General features: G+C 40.4%; 1 protein-coding gene across 2 annotated transcripts in view; it reads left to right on the forward strand.

Annotated features, from left to right (window-relative positions):
- The window catches only part of GSK3B (glycogen synthase kinase 3 beta), a 156,139-nt gene that overhangs the window by 117,293 nt on the left and 26,126 nt on the right, over positions 1 to 12,720 (forward strand). For both annotated transcript variants that reach the window (XM_075512366.1, XM_075512377.1), the window contains exon 8: positions 10,469 to 10,564. In XM_075512366.1, coding sequence (XP_075368481.1) covers positions 10,469 to 10,564 — 96 coding nt within the window. The remainder of the gene's footprint in view (positions 1 to 10,468; positions 10,565 to 12,720) is intronic.

The raw sequence follows: 12,720 nt of genomic DNA on the forward strand, positions 1-12,720 counted from the left end.
TGCAATCCTGAGAAACTACATCTAATGAGTTTTTATAAATACAACGGTTTATATCACAGTGACAGTCCTGTAAGTCCTTCTGTGGCTCGATCAGAAATATGAGAGTAGAGAGGCATTATCAGCAAAACCATAGTGCTCTGCCTTATCATTGCTTTGACTTTCACAATGTAGAAGTAAAATAATCAGGAAATAGATGTCCTCTCATTATTGACATGCTTGTCAAGCAGAGATTGTGGTTTGGTTCACAGTTTGCAAGAAGCTGTTATCATCAGTTGGACCTCTCCAGTTCTGCAGTATTGGAAGTAAACATCTCTGAACTAATAATTTTATCGCACATATGTGCTCTGATTGTGATGATTCTGCTTTTTTTACACTTAAGTTGTATTGAAGCAGAGGAGTACTTTAATAAAATTGCTGATAGCCTGTGTACCATCTGTGGTTTCTTTAAATGCCACTACTATGAGTGTGATAACTTTTTATTGACCATTTCATAGCTGAATACATAGTACTGGCAAACTAATGTTATTTCTTATGACAGCCGAAGGAATATCCAGTGTAAAGGCTTGAACTTCAGTAAATTATAGCTTGAGAGTATGATTTTCACCTCCGCAGAAACAAATTTCTGAATTCATTTCTTTAAATGTAGAAAGGGGGATACTGAATGATCATTCACATCTGTGTTGTGTTGGGGTTTTCTCATTTTCTGTTAGATATGTAGCCCCCTATACATAGAAATTAAGTGAAACAAATGTAGGGATAACTCAATCTCATAGTAAGCCTGGTCTCTTCAATTAAAAGGTTACAGTACTGGGACAGTATGTTTTAGGAAAGTCTGAGAGAACAAATGCTGTAAATCTCACAGTAGTAGTCACAGAAAAGGATGTTCACTGAATTGTTAAGGAAGTATGATGGAAAATGTGAGCCCAAATGGGTGGGTGCCATGAATATTTTTCTGCCTATGTATTTGTTACTGAGGCAGCATATATCCTCAAGGCAACATTGGAAGAGAAAATGTGTGTGGACTGTCTTTCAGTGCTCTTGTCTACCACATCTTGTGTTGTGAAGTTTTGTATAAACTATTGAGAAAAGCTCTGTCGGAAGGCTAAGGTGAGAATACAGAGACAGTTACAATTGAGAATACTGCTTTCAAAATCAACAGCCATGAGAAATTGTCTAGGAAAGTGCATGAACTGGGCAATGAGATGCTTCCCTTGTAATGCTGTACCCACCCACAAGTATTTCTCATAATGGGAGTAGAGGGAGAACAGCACATTTACCTCAAATTTCAAGTAATTATTTTCCTCACCTTTTGAGCATGAGGAAAAAGTAGAAAGTGAGGTCCTCAAATTTTCCATTCTGCCAGCTGTTGGCAGGGATCTGTCCCATCTACTACATATCCCTTAAAAGTGACCAATAATCAAATTGAGCAGATTTAATTTTCAGATTTGCAAAGAAGTCATGAAACATTCTGCTCTTCTCCACTCCCAGCATGATGATTAAATTCAACTTGGATTTGAAAGGTTAGCATAAAAACTGCAACTTGTGTTTATTGAGTGAGCTTGGGTTCTGCAGCCTCAATACAGTTGAAGACACATGTAATTCTGCAGCATAAAAATTATCAGAAATGTTAAATCTTGGGCACATGTAAAACATTAGTTTGTATAAGATTTCATTTAGAATAGGATTCATTTAAAAGTATTTGTACAGGTGGTGGTCACCTCTTCCACTTGCTGCCATAGAATGCCACTATTTAAAGCTTTCATTGTAACACAGACTTATTTTAATGCTAACTGACTGTAGGACAAGCAGACCTGTGGGGTCTGCCAGTTCTAGAACAGCAGTGAAATTTGTAGAAGGTTGCAGGTTGGGACCTCTGAGCTGCTGTTTGACTATCTTGGAGTCATGCTTTTCACATAACTTCCTTGGAACTGTATGCCTGAAACTTAGGGGCAGAGAAAATGGAGTATTTTAAACTCCCAAAAAGGGCTATAGTATAAAAAATCTGTCCACACATTTGGAAATGCATCTGACTTTCACGCTTTAAATTTGTTTGATTTCCCTTGCAAGAGAGATCAGCTTAGAAACTTTTCTGCTGGTTCCTATCAATTCAGGATGACTGAGTCACAGTCACTCTTGTAGCATTTTCTGAGCCAAGATAAATTTTTCAGTTGTCTCTTCAGTTGCTTACTCAGCTTTGATTATTCAGAGTTCATTTCACAACACAGCAATTGAATGCTACACCTGGGCATGAAGTTTTTGTATTAGGCTGGAGAATGACTTCAAAATGCCATCACATTAAACTAGTCCTCCCTTCTCATGCAGTTCTTGATGACATCCCCTCAGTAGCCGTGTTCATGAAGATAAAACTTCTGTGATGTGTCAGTCCAGCATGGCTTGTCCTTCCTGCAGGCTGCATGCCCAACATCCTCAGTCCCTTGCTGAATCAGAAGCATTTTTGGCTTTTGTTGGATTTTCATTCACTTTCAGCAGTCTTCATGTAGTTTCATTTCAAGCAAGATCTTCTCCATCCAGTTGCACTTGGAGTTTCTCCAGGCCTATTGCATATTTGCAAACTGCTCTGAAAAACTGTGCCCCTCGAACTACAGCATCATGTTCGTGTGAATCAAACAGTCCTTTTTAGCTTCTTTTTCTCTTGTTCCTATTTCTTTAAAGATGGTCTTTCCAGATGTTCACAATCTGGCTGGGGGAGAGAGATCTTTGACCACTTACTCCTGACAAAATGATATTCGATATGGGAAAATACTGTATTGGAGCTCCATCTGAAGAAATAATTTAACCCAAGTACATTCTTCTTGAATACTTACACTATTACAGGAGAGAGATCATGTGCTGTGCTCTTTCCAAAGTTTGATCTTGAATGGTGACTCTTCCTCCTTATTTTTAGCTCTTGCTAGCTATTCCAAGTGTTAGGTTATCGTACTGGCTTTCAAGTGATGTCTTCAGAAATGTGCTCAGTTTCTGAAGCAGGCACAGTGGCAGTGTGGGTTTCATCAGTGGTCGTGTAAAGAAATTACATCTGAGCAGATGTTACACCTCAGAGAGCAGTCATACAGTCCTGTTCCCAATGGAAGGGTGAAACACACACACACCCACCCCCACGCACACACACCCCACCCCAACCCCCACCCCCCGCCTTCTAGCAGCCCAGGATGGTTGCAGTTGCAACTTCCCTTTTAAAATCTTTTAAAATTTTAAAATCTCTTAAAATTTTTAAACTTCCCTGTTTAAAATCCACTGTGCAAGTGGGATACTGCTGAATACAGCTCAAAAGAAGGAGCTTTCAGACCATGAGAGGGATTTTTTTGAGATACAGTCAGGGTGGACTCCTCCATAAATCCTTGCGCGCACGGTTTGCAGTGCAGCAGTGGTGTCTGCAGGACTGCTGTGCCCCCTGCGGAAGCCTGGGAGGTGGGGGATCCCTGCCTCCTCCCCAGCTCTGCAGTGCCCCGAAACCATCAAGGGAAAACTGGCTGGGATATCCCCCCAAACTAAAACATCTTCAACCACAGTTCTCGCAGGCAGTGGTTATTCTTTATTCCCCTTGCAAAAAGAGAATCTCGGAAGCGTAATGGTTTTGTTTATAAGATAATTATTATCTTCTGAAAGGTTCTGTTTAGTACTTCTCCCTACTCCCCTCAAAAATGGGGGGGGGGGGGGGGGGGGGGGAATCTCTGCCAGAAGAATGAAGCAGCAATAATTGTCTGAGCAGCCCTGGGACACGGGGAGGACAGCATCTGTCAATCTGCCTTGCGTTGTCTTTACCAGAAATACTTTTTCCATATGCTGCAATCTAAAGTATGAGATGCATCAACCAACTTGTGAAAACTGTAGGAAAGGGTTGGGGGGGGAATTGGTTTGCTTTGGGGTTTTTTTGGTTCCTACTGGACTGTGTGATTATTCCTTGCATCAAAACTGGCATTTCATAGTAATTTAGGAGAAATAATAAAATCTTCTTCCCATGGTTCTCTGGGTTAGTAATGAGGCAAGGGGAAAAAATGTATTAAGACAAGCTCTATAGTATCAGGAATCCTATCCATGTGTTAACTTCTTGGTCTCTTGACAGTTTTACTGAGCCGAATGCTAAGTATAGACTGCAATTATAATATATGGCTCATGCTCAAATGTCAAGGTACTATTTTGGGCTCAGTTTTTGAAATAAAATAATTTCAGTCACAGTAGTTAATGGGGAGAGAGGAGCTGTCTCTTCCGGGAGAATAAGCAGTAGGAGAGCATGTTACTTTTTATTGGATGCGGTCCTGTGCTGAGGACCTGCCTGCATCTGACACAGACTTTCACGTGGGTCCTCTCTCCTCACCCCTAAGGGAAGTCTCCTGGCATTTTTTCCTGATGTCCCCCCACATCACAACTTGGCTGTTCCTGTGCCTCACATAATTCATCACTTCCAGTGCTTGCAGGCAGGCAGTGTAAAAAAAAGTTGATGAGCAATTATTCATGTCAGCGGTGACAATGGGTTTCTTCCTGTTCCTGATGTATAGCTGCTCTCATGTTTGCGAATAGAAGAAATATCTATATTTAGTTGGCTTTCATTCTGTTTGACAAGAGTGTGTTTTTGAAAGAAAGTGTGTATATATAATGGGTAAGTTTATTTTATTTTCTACCACAGACCTCTTGAAGTATTATTTCAAAGCTGACCTGTGTTTACTGCTTGAGATGCCTGCACCCTGAATTTTTTAAATAACTATTTAGCACACCTCTCTCAACTTTCTGAAGAGGTGCAGACATGTTTGCAGAAATATTAATTATGCCATCTGGTAAGCCATACACACGAGACTTTCTGGAGCACCTTTCCTCATAATTTTGCGCGGTTTTCCTGGGGAAGGCACTATACTGCTGTAACCATGGCTTTCTAGAGGTTTCTGATTTAAATAACCACCTTCTCCGCTCTCTATTTGAATCATTACCAGTCGGAGCTTCTGAACCCTCGGTGTCCCTATGCTTTTAACTAACTGATTTTTACATTTTGGCAAAGGTTTAGCAGTAACAATGGTTGTCAGAAAGGGCCTCTAGTCCACTGGGGTTTGTTGAGACCCTTGCAGTTTCCTCTTCCTCTGGTGTTGCAATGGTGTGGGTTTGGTCATAAATAACTCTATGCAGTTTTGCACAGTGAAGCCAGGTGTGGACAGCAGCTGTCTTCAATATTGGGGTGTAACTAAGATGTCTTTTGGAGTTGAATATCATCCTTCTTTTTCTTCTATGAAAATTCAATTGCAAGGGCATAAAATGAAGGTCTTTATGCTATTTCTAATCAAATGCAGGGCTTATTCCAGGTTCAGAAATCTCTTCCTCATGTTTGTTATGGATGATGGTATTGGGAGCCTGTAGCTTTTCTTTAATTGCTTGAGATATGTACCATTACCGTGCCTTCACAAACTCTGTTCCTGGAATAAAAATTATTTGGGGAGCTTCATCTGTTAAAGGTTAATGTCAAGGAATGTCAATTTCCTAGCTTTCCAGGAAATACTTGTGAAAACTGTTGTGTTCAATTTTTGTCGTAAGAGAAAAAGACCAGTATCTGACTTCTCAGCAAGTGTATTCTTTAGTTAATCTTAGTAGATAATGTTTTTTATTATTATTATTTTTATTTAAGAGATTATGATGACAATAGGGAATGAAGAGCAAGACTAGTTGACCTGTTGTCTTCATTTGCAGGAAGATCCCTTCCAGTTTCACGTAGACCTCCTTCATTCATTCAAAAGTTTAGTCTTCATTCCAGATACAGTTGATTCCATCAGACTAGAATATTTAGTCTGAATAATCAGACTAAAAAAACATAGAATATTTTTATTATTCTAGTATTTACTGTGCTTTGGTTCTTTTTTTTTTTAAAGTGCCCAATAAAAAAGTCAACTTTTTTCTTAACAATATCACCTTTCGTAAGACTGTCCACAAGAAGTAGAATAGTATGTGCTAATGTACATAGACTTGAATAATTCAGTATTGGACCCTTTACAAGATCAGAGGGGATCTTATCAGTGTATGGAAGTATCTGAATGGAAGGTGCAAAGAAGAGGGAGCCAGGCTCTTTTCTGTGGTGTCCCATGACAGGACAAGAGGTGATGGGTACAAATCAAAACACGTGAAATTCAATCTGAACACAAGAAAACAGTTTTTATTGTGAGGATGATTAAACACTGGAACATATTGTCCAGAGAGGTCATGGAGTTTCCATACTTGGAGATATTCAGAAGCTGTCTGGACTTGGTCTTGGGCAGCAAGCTCTTGCTGGCCCTGCTTGAGCAAGGGGGTTTGACCAGATGACCTCCAGAGGTCCCTTCCAACTTCAACCATTCTGTGAAACCTCTCTCCAAGGAACATCTGCTCCATAGTATTTTCAGAGTTGGTATAGCAAGAGCAGCTGTTTTCATGGAGTAACTCTGCCAAAAATGTGCAAAGTAATTTATGCTTCTCCTTTGCATGTCAAACAGAAAGAGCAGTCACATATGTGACTCTCTTAAAAGAAGAGGTTTGCCCAATTGTCGTGGTTTAGCCCCAGCCGGCAACTAAGCACCACGCAGCCGCTCGCTCACTCCCCCTCGGTGGGATGGGGGAGAGAATCAGAAGAGCAAAAGTAAGAAAACTTGAGGGTTGAGATAAAAACAGTTTAATAGGTAAAGCAAAAGCCGCGCACGCAAGCAAAGCAAGGCAAGGAATTAATTCACTACTTCCCATGGTCAGGCAGGTGTTCAGCCATCTCCAGGAAAGCAGGGCTCCATCACGCGTAATGGTTACATGGGAAGACAAACGCCATCACTCCAAATGTCCCCCCTTCCTTCTTCTTCCCCAGCTTTATATACTGAACATGACGTCATGTGGTATGGAATAGCCCTTTGGTCAGTTTGGATCAACTCTCCTGGCTGTGTCCCCTCCCAGCTTCTGCACCTGGCAGAGCACGGGAAGCTGAAAAGTCCTTGACTAGTACAGCAGCAACTAAAACATCTCTGTATTATCAACACTGTCTTCAGCACAAATCCAAAACATAGCCCCATACCAGCCGCTACGAAGAAAATTAACTCTGTCTCAGCTGAAACCAGGACACCAATTTATGCAATAGCTTAAATGGTGGCTGTTATTTACCAAGGTTACTTGAATGTATTCCTAACATACTGAAAACTCAATGTGAATTTCAAAATCATGTAGCAAACAGTGTTGATGCATTGGGGGTGGGGAGAGGGCCACTACAAGACCTCTTCCAGATATGTCAAGTACCAGTATAATTTAGTAGCTTATTACTTTGTTCATCCCACACTTTTCTTCTGGATTGTAATTTGAATTTTACAGTCTTTAAAACTTCCATTCTTCTTCCTATCTACTTTCCTTTCCTCTTCTTGGGGTTGTTTGTTTTGGGTTTTTTGGTGGGGTTTTTTGTTGCTTGTTTGTTTTTCTTTTCCTTAATCTGCCTTCAATACAAATTGAAAGCACAATCTGGTTTTACAATCCACAAAGATCAAAGTAAATACATGTAAGTGGCTAATATAAGTCACACTTCCTTTTATATAGTTACTTTGTGTGTCAAAGGCTGCTATGTAACTGAAAGGTCAGGCAATCCCTTCTTTCAGCTGGTGTGATTCCTCTTCAGCTGGTGTGATTCCTCTTCGAAGTACCTTCGTTTCTAAGCATTTGTGAGACCTTAAGTGCTGTTGTTTAGATGACTTCGCTTGAGCTTAGGAGTTGCTCCCTCCCATCATCTGGAGTTACAGCTGTGTTTTTAGTGAAATGTATGGATAAACATTGTCTATGGGTCCTTCCATGAAATTGCCCTTGCCTATCTAAGCTGAATTCTCTCCAATGCTGTAAGCAGTCTTTAAATGCACATACTTGCACTGTGTAGGCTCCTGTTCTGAGCAGCTTTGGGAACTGAGTCAGCTTCCTGAATTTTGGCTATAGAAAAAAAACCTAGTCCTTGCCTCCTCTTAAGATGGCTATTAAAGGAATTTTTTGAGGGAGACAAGGGGGAAGAAGGTAATGTGCTTTTAAACAAGTCCTATTTTTACTAGGGAGGCCTGAAAACTTAGCCTTTAGAAATGGTGGGATAGTAATAAAAGTTATTCATAATTTTTCAGGAAGTTAATTTAACTAATTCAAGAAACTTCCAAGGTTTTGAAAACGGCTCTTGTCCTGAATTGGGGTGAAAATAATATTTGCAGGTGTGAAATCCCCTCATCTTTTAGAACTAACTGGAAAGCTTTGAGAGCGGCGGTCATCAAAGCTTTGAGAGCGGCACCATGCTGGCAGGCTGGCAGCTGGGTGGCCAGTGATCTGGGGGGAGCCAGCTGGAAGACCAGCAGGGAAAGGGCACATTTTTGTCAACCCTTTTTTGCTTTGAAAGTTAAGCAAAATGTACGGAATCCTGTAAACACCCTCTTTTCTACCACCTCGGCAAAACCAGTGTTTTCAGACACACACAGAAAAATCTTCTGTCAGTTCTGAAGGTAACCCTTGGCTTTTAGAGTAGGTGGGATTTAAATCCTGGTTAGCAATGGGAAGGTAGGAGTTACGTGATCACTTGTTTTGTACAACTTGTCAGTTAAATCTGTTATCCAAGAAGCAACTCTCTGAACAGGTTGCAGGGTTTATTTCCGCTGCTGCAGCAGCGGAAATATTTGAAAGATTGCTTTGTGGGTAGGTATTTTAGTTTGTGTCGTACAGCTCATATTTTAAATAATAAAGAGATACCAAGTTCCTTTCATAATACCTGATGATAGTTTCTCTGTTGCACAAATTAATTAAACAGCAATTAACTTGCCCTTTTACCTCTTTACCTGACTCTTTAGAGTGCATTTGTGTAATTTCCACTCCTCTAACAGAATGAAAGTGTTCATGAATACTGGAATACGTAACCAAATATTTCGTTATCAAGAAGTAAGGTAGAGTGCTAACGTCATGTTGTAGATCATTTGTTTCCTGATGGTGACAGTGCAGTCTCATGAGATGAGGTGATAACATTATGCTAATGTGTATGGTGAGAGATTTGTCACAGGGTGAGAGTGGCATGGCTACAGGGTTCCTATAGGAAGACAAACATGAGCTCAGCGTAGAGGAGCAACTCCTCTGCCTTCTGCCCTCTTCTTTTCTCTCTGCAGAACAGAACAATGCCCAGTGACTGGGTGCAAGCAGAAAACAACAGGATTCCTTGAACGTGCTTTGCAGTTTTTATATATAGGTAGAAGGCAATGGCTCTCTTATGCTTAGTACTAGCTGAATAGAAAACACTAATGCCATATTGTCCAGCTTATTCCTTCAAGGGATTTCCGGAATCCCTTCAAAATCTATCCACCCCTACAAAGAGATGTGTGATTGTGTGTTATTTCTCATACGGCTACTAATTTGCATGCATAAATAATATTGTGCAGATTCTGTGAATGAGAAATAAAATTCATAAAAGTAAACCAGGGGTGGTATGCATTTTATATGCTTCCAGGTTAGGTTTAAACTAAGGTTATCTTCCATGTGAAAATATTGGAGTGGGGAACCACCACCAAAACCCACACAGTTTGGCGGGGAGTGGGGGAACCTGTCTGGCTCCCCTCTGCAGTAACTGGTAGATCTTTTAAGCTCGTCAGAGGGCTGCTGTTCATGACTTGTAATGTGCAGTCTGTGCTACTGGTCTGATCCTTAATCAGCCATATGCAGTGAGCTGCAATTCCTGAATGTGTTCAGCAGTACTGTTTTATAACAGTCTAATTAGAGCAAACTCTCTTCCCCATTGAAATATCACTAAGTTTGAGAAAGATGCTTGAATTTTGTGAAAAACTGTAGAAGATAATTAAATTTTTGACACTGGGCTTGGAGCATGAACTGAATTGCCAGCAAGAAACTACTGAAGTTGGAGCAAAGGGCACAAAGATGATTAAGGGACTGGAGCATCTGTCATATGCGGAGAGGTTGCAAGAGCTGGGACTGTTCAGCCTGGAACAGAGAAGGCTCGGGGGGATCTCATCGATGTGTATAAATACCTGGTGGGTGGCAGTGAAGAAGCAGCAGTCAAGCCCTTCTCAGTGGTGCCCACTGACTGGACAAGAGGCAGCGGCACAAAGACATGAAACTTCATTTGAATGCAAGAAAACACTTTTTTTTTTTTATTGTGAGGGTGGTCAAAGACTGGAGCAGGTTGTCAGACAGGTTGTGAAGTCTCCTTCTGTGGAGATGCTAAAAGCCTAGCTGGACATGGTCTTGGGCAACTTGCTCCAACTGACCCTGCTTGAGCAGGAGAGTTGGATCAGAAGCTCCCAGGAGAGGAAGGCCTTTCCAGCTGAAAAGGTTCTGCAAAAGTTTTGTTGTTTTGTTCTTAGCACTGTATTAACTTACTAGTTACACAGATTGACAGTTAAGTTGTCTCAATGTATAATAGGTTATACTGCACTCTTCATTACCATGTGAATCTGAAGCACATCTAAACGATTTGCCTTTTTTTCTCTCTCCTTTCTAGGTTCTGGGAACGCCTACAAGGGAGCAAATTAGAGAAATGAATCCAAACTATACTGAATTCAAATTCCCTCAGATTAAGGCACATCCATGGACTAAGGTGAGTCTATATAAACTGAATAATAATGACATGTGGGCTGAAAGTAAAAATTCAAGGAGTTCAGTTTGTTTAGTGTCTTGGTGGCCTTCAGTCTAAACTGGGTGCCTTTAACTAAGCTGGGGACCCAGTAATTTTTGATGTAGATAAGGAAAAGAAGGTATTGAAGCAGTGTAATGTAATATCTGTTGGTCAGGGTTTTTTTTTAGGTTGCCTACAGATATGTTTGGGTTTTTTTTAACAATGGTGTGTGTGTGTGTTTAGAGCGGATTGCAATATATCTAAATCCTGTCATGCTACAAATTGATGTGCACAAGTCACCTACAACCGAGAAAGTGTCCCAGTGATACGTGTGACACTTTTGTAATGCTGTTACATAATGTGTTGAGGGCTGACAGTCACTTTCTTAACTGGTGTTCTCATAGATATTATGTTTGTACTCCTATGGGTGTGCTGTTTGAGGGGAGGTGTTTTTTCTTGGAGTTACTTCTTAAGACTACTTGTTATCTAGCTTTCACAAGGAGACACTATTGCAGTACATGTAGACAATATTATAACCTCAATGATCAGAGAGGAAACTGCTAGCATTGAAACAAATACATTGCTGCACAATTAAGCTGTCTTCCACACATCAAGGAATAATGGATGTTTGACGTGGGACAGGATAACAATTAATCATTTAATTAGCCTCTTGGGTGTGAAATAACTTAAATATTGAGTCTTAAGCCATTGAAGCCTGGGTAGTTAACGTTTTCTTTTTGCTGCTCAAGAAATGTCTGATATAGTTGCAGTATATTTTCATCATATCTTAAGAGCTCAGGTTTCCTTCTGCTAAGAAAGTAGTGTGTATGCATGGAAGGGTCGCATTCTTAGCTGAGCACACGTCCAAGTCAGACTCTTTTGGACCGAATGCTCTGTGGTGGTAGAAACTCTGAAACGCTAGCTGGAGCTCATTGAGGGTGATAGCAGGCCATGGTACATGCCAGACCAGGTACTGCAAGTCACTATTTTTGTGATAGATTCTCCAACGAGTTGTGCACCACCTGAATTCTCCCTTTCCCCAGTAATCCCCGATTTGCATTTCCATATCCAAATTTATTTCTGTGGGTTAAGTTATTTATAATAGTATGAGAGGTCAGTAAATCCAGTGAGGCTTTTTAATACCTTATGTTAATGGCGGGGGGGGAGGGGGGAATTAGGGCAAATTAAATCCTTGGGAGTGGGTCTTTTCAGTTTCAAATTGCATCATGGTAGAAGCTGCAAAAATATGTCCAAAAGGCTTGTAGCATTGAATACTACGGTTGCATCTGAATTCCTGCAGTGAAGGTGTTTGGATTAGGGGGGGTTAAATTAATATGCAATGGAATAGGAGTGCAGAGATGTACTGTAGGACACAGTTAAGCATCTAAGCTAGCTATGCAACTATGTTCTGCTTGAATAGTCTTAATAATCATCTGTATGCACTTGATGGTCTGTTAGACCACAACACAGATCTTTTGGCAAATGGAAGCTTCAAGGAAAAAACTGAGATGTCCTTCTATTTATATGAGTGTTTCTTGGTCATTCTAAAGGTTCACAAGTGAAATCAAGTTGATTATAAAGAATTGAGAGGAGCTTGCCAGAAGATGAAATCTACATTCTCCATTAGAACGCAATTAGTTTTGGAGAGCTATAGCTTCTCATTCTTGAGTCATTCTGCACACAACTCTTCTGACGTTGGCTGGGTGTAGAATGGCATTTAAACCAGTTTATTACAATTAGGTTACGTGATACTTCATTTATGAGATCTGTACTTCTCTTATTATACAAATGCTAAATTAACAGAAAGGATTATCCAGCGTGGTGTTGGTAATGATGTTCATCCTCTCAATGTATTACTTCTAAAGATCTTTTCCTTTCAACATTTCACAGCTCAACATGCTCAAAAGATTTAAGTGGTAGTATTATGTAGAATTGGTCTTCCTTACCCAGCTGTATTGGTATAACATCTGATAGCATGACAGGGGGCATGTGCATCCTCTTGGAGCTTCTGTATCTTAGAATTGAAAAGTGTGGGAGAAGAACCACTTCTGAACTCTGGCTGTCTAATGAGCAGAAAAGGAATGACTGAAGAAGTGAAAGTGCAAATTTTTTTTGTTATAACTATGTATGTAACTAGA

Source organism: Mycteria americana, chromosome 1 (genome assembly GCF_035582795.1).
Source record: "Mycteria americana isolate JAX WOST 10 ecotype Jacksonville Zoo and Gardens chromosome 1, USCA_MyAme_1.0, whole genome shotgun sequence".
NCBI classification, from domain to species: Eukaryota; Metazoa; Chordata; class Aves; order Ciconiiformes; family Ciconiidae; genus Mycteria; species Mycteria americana.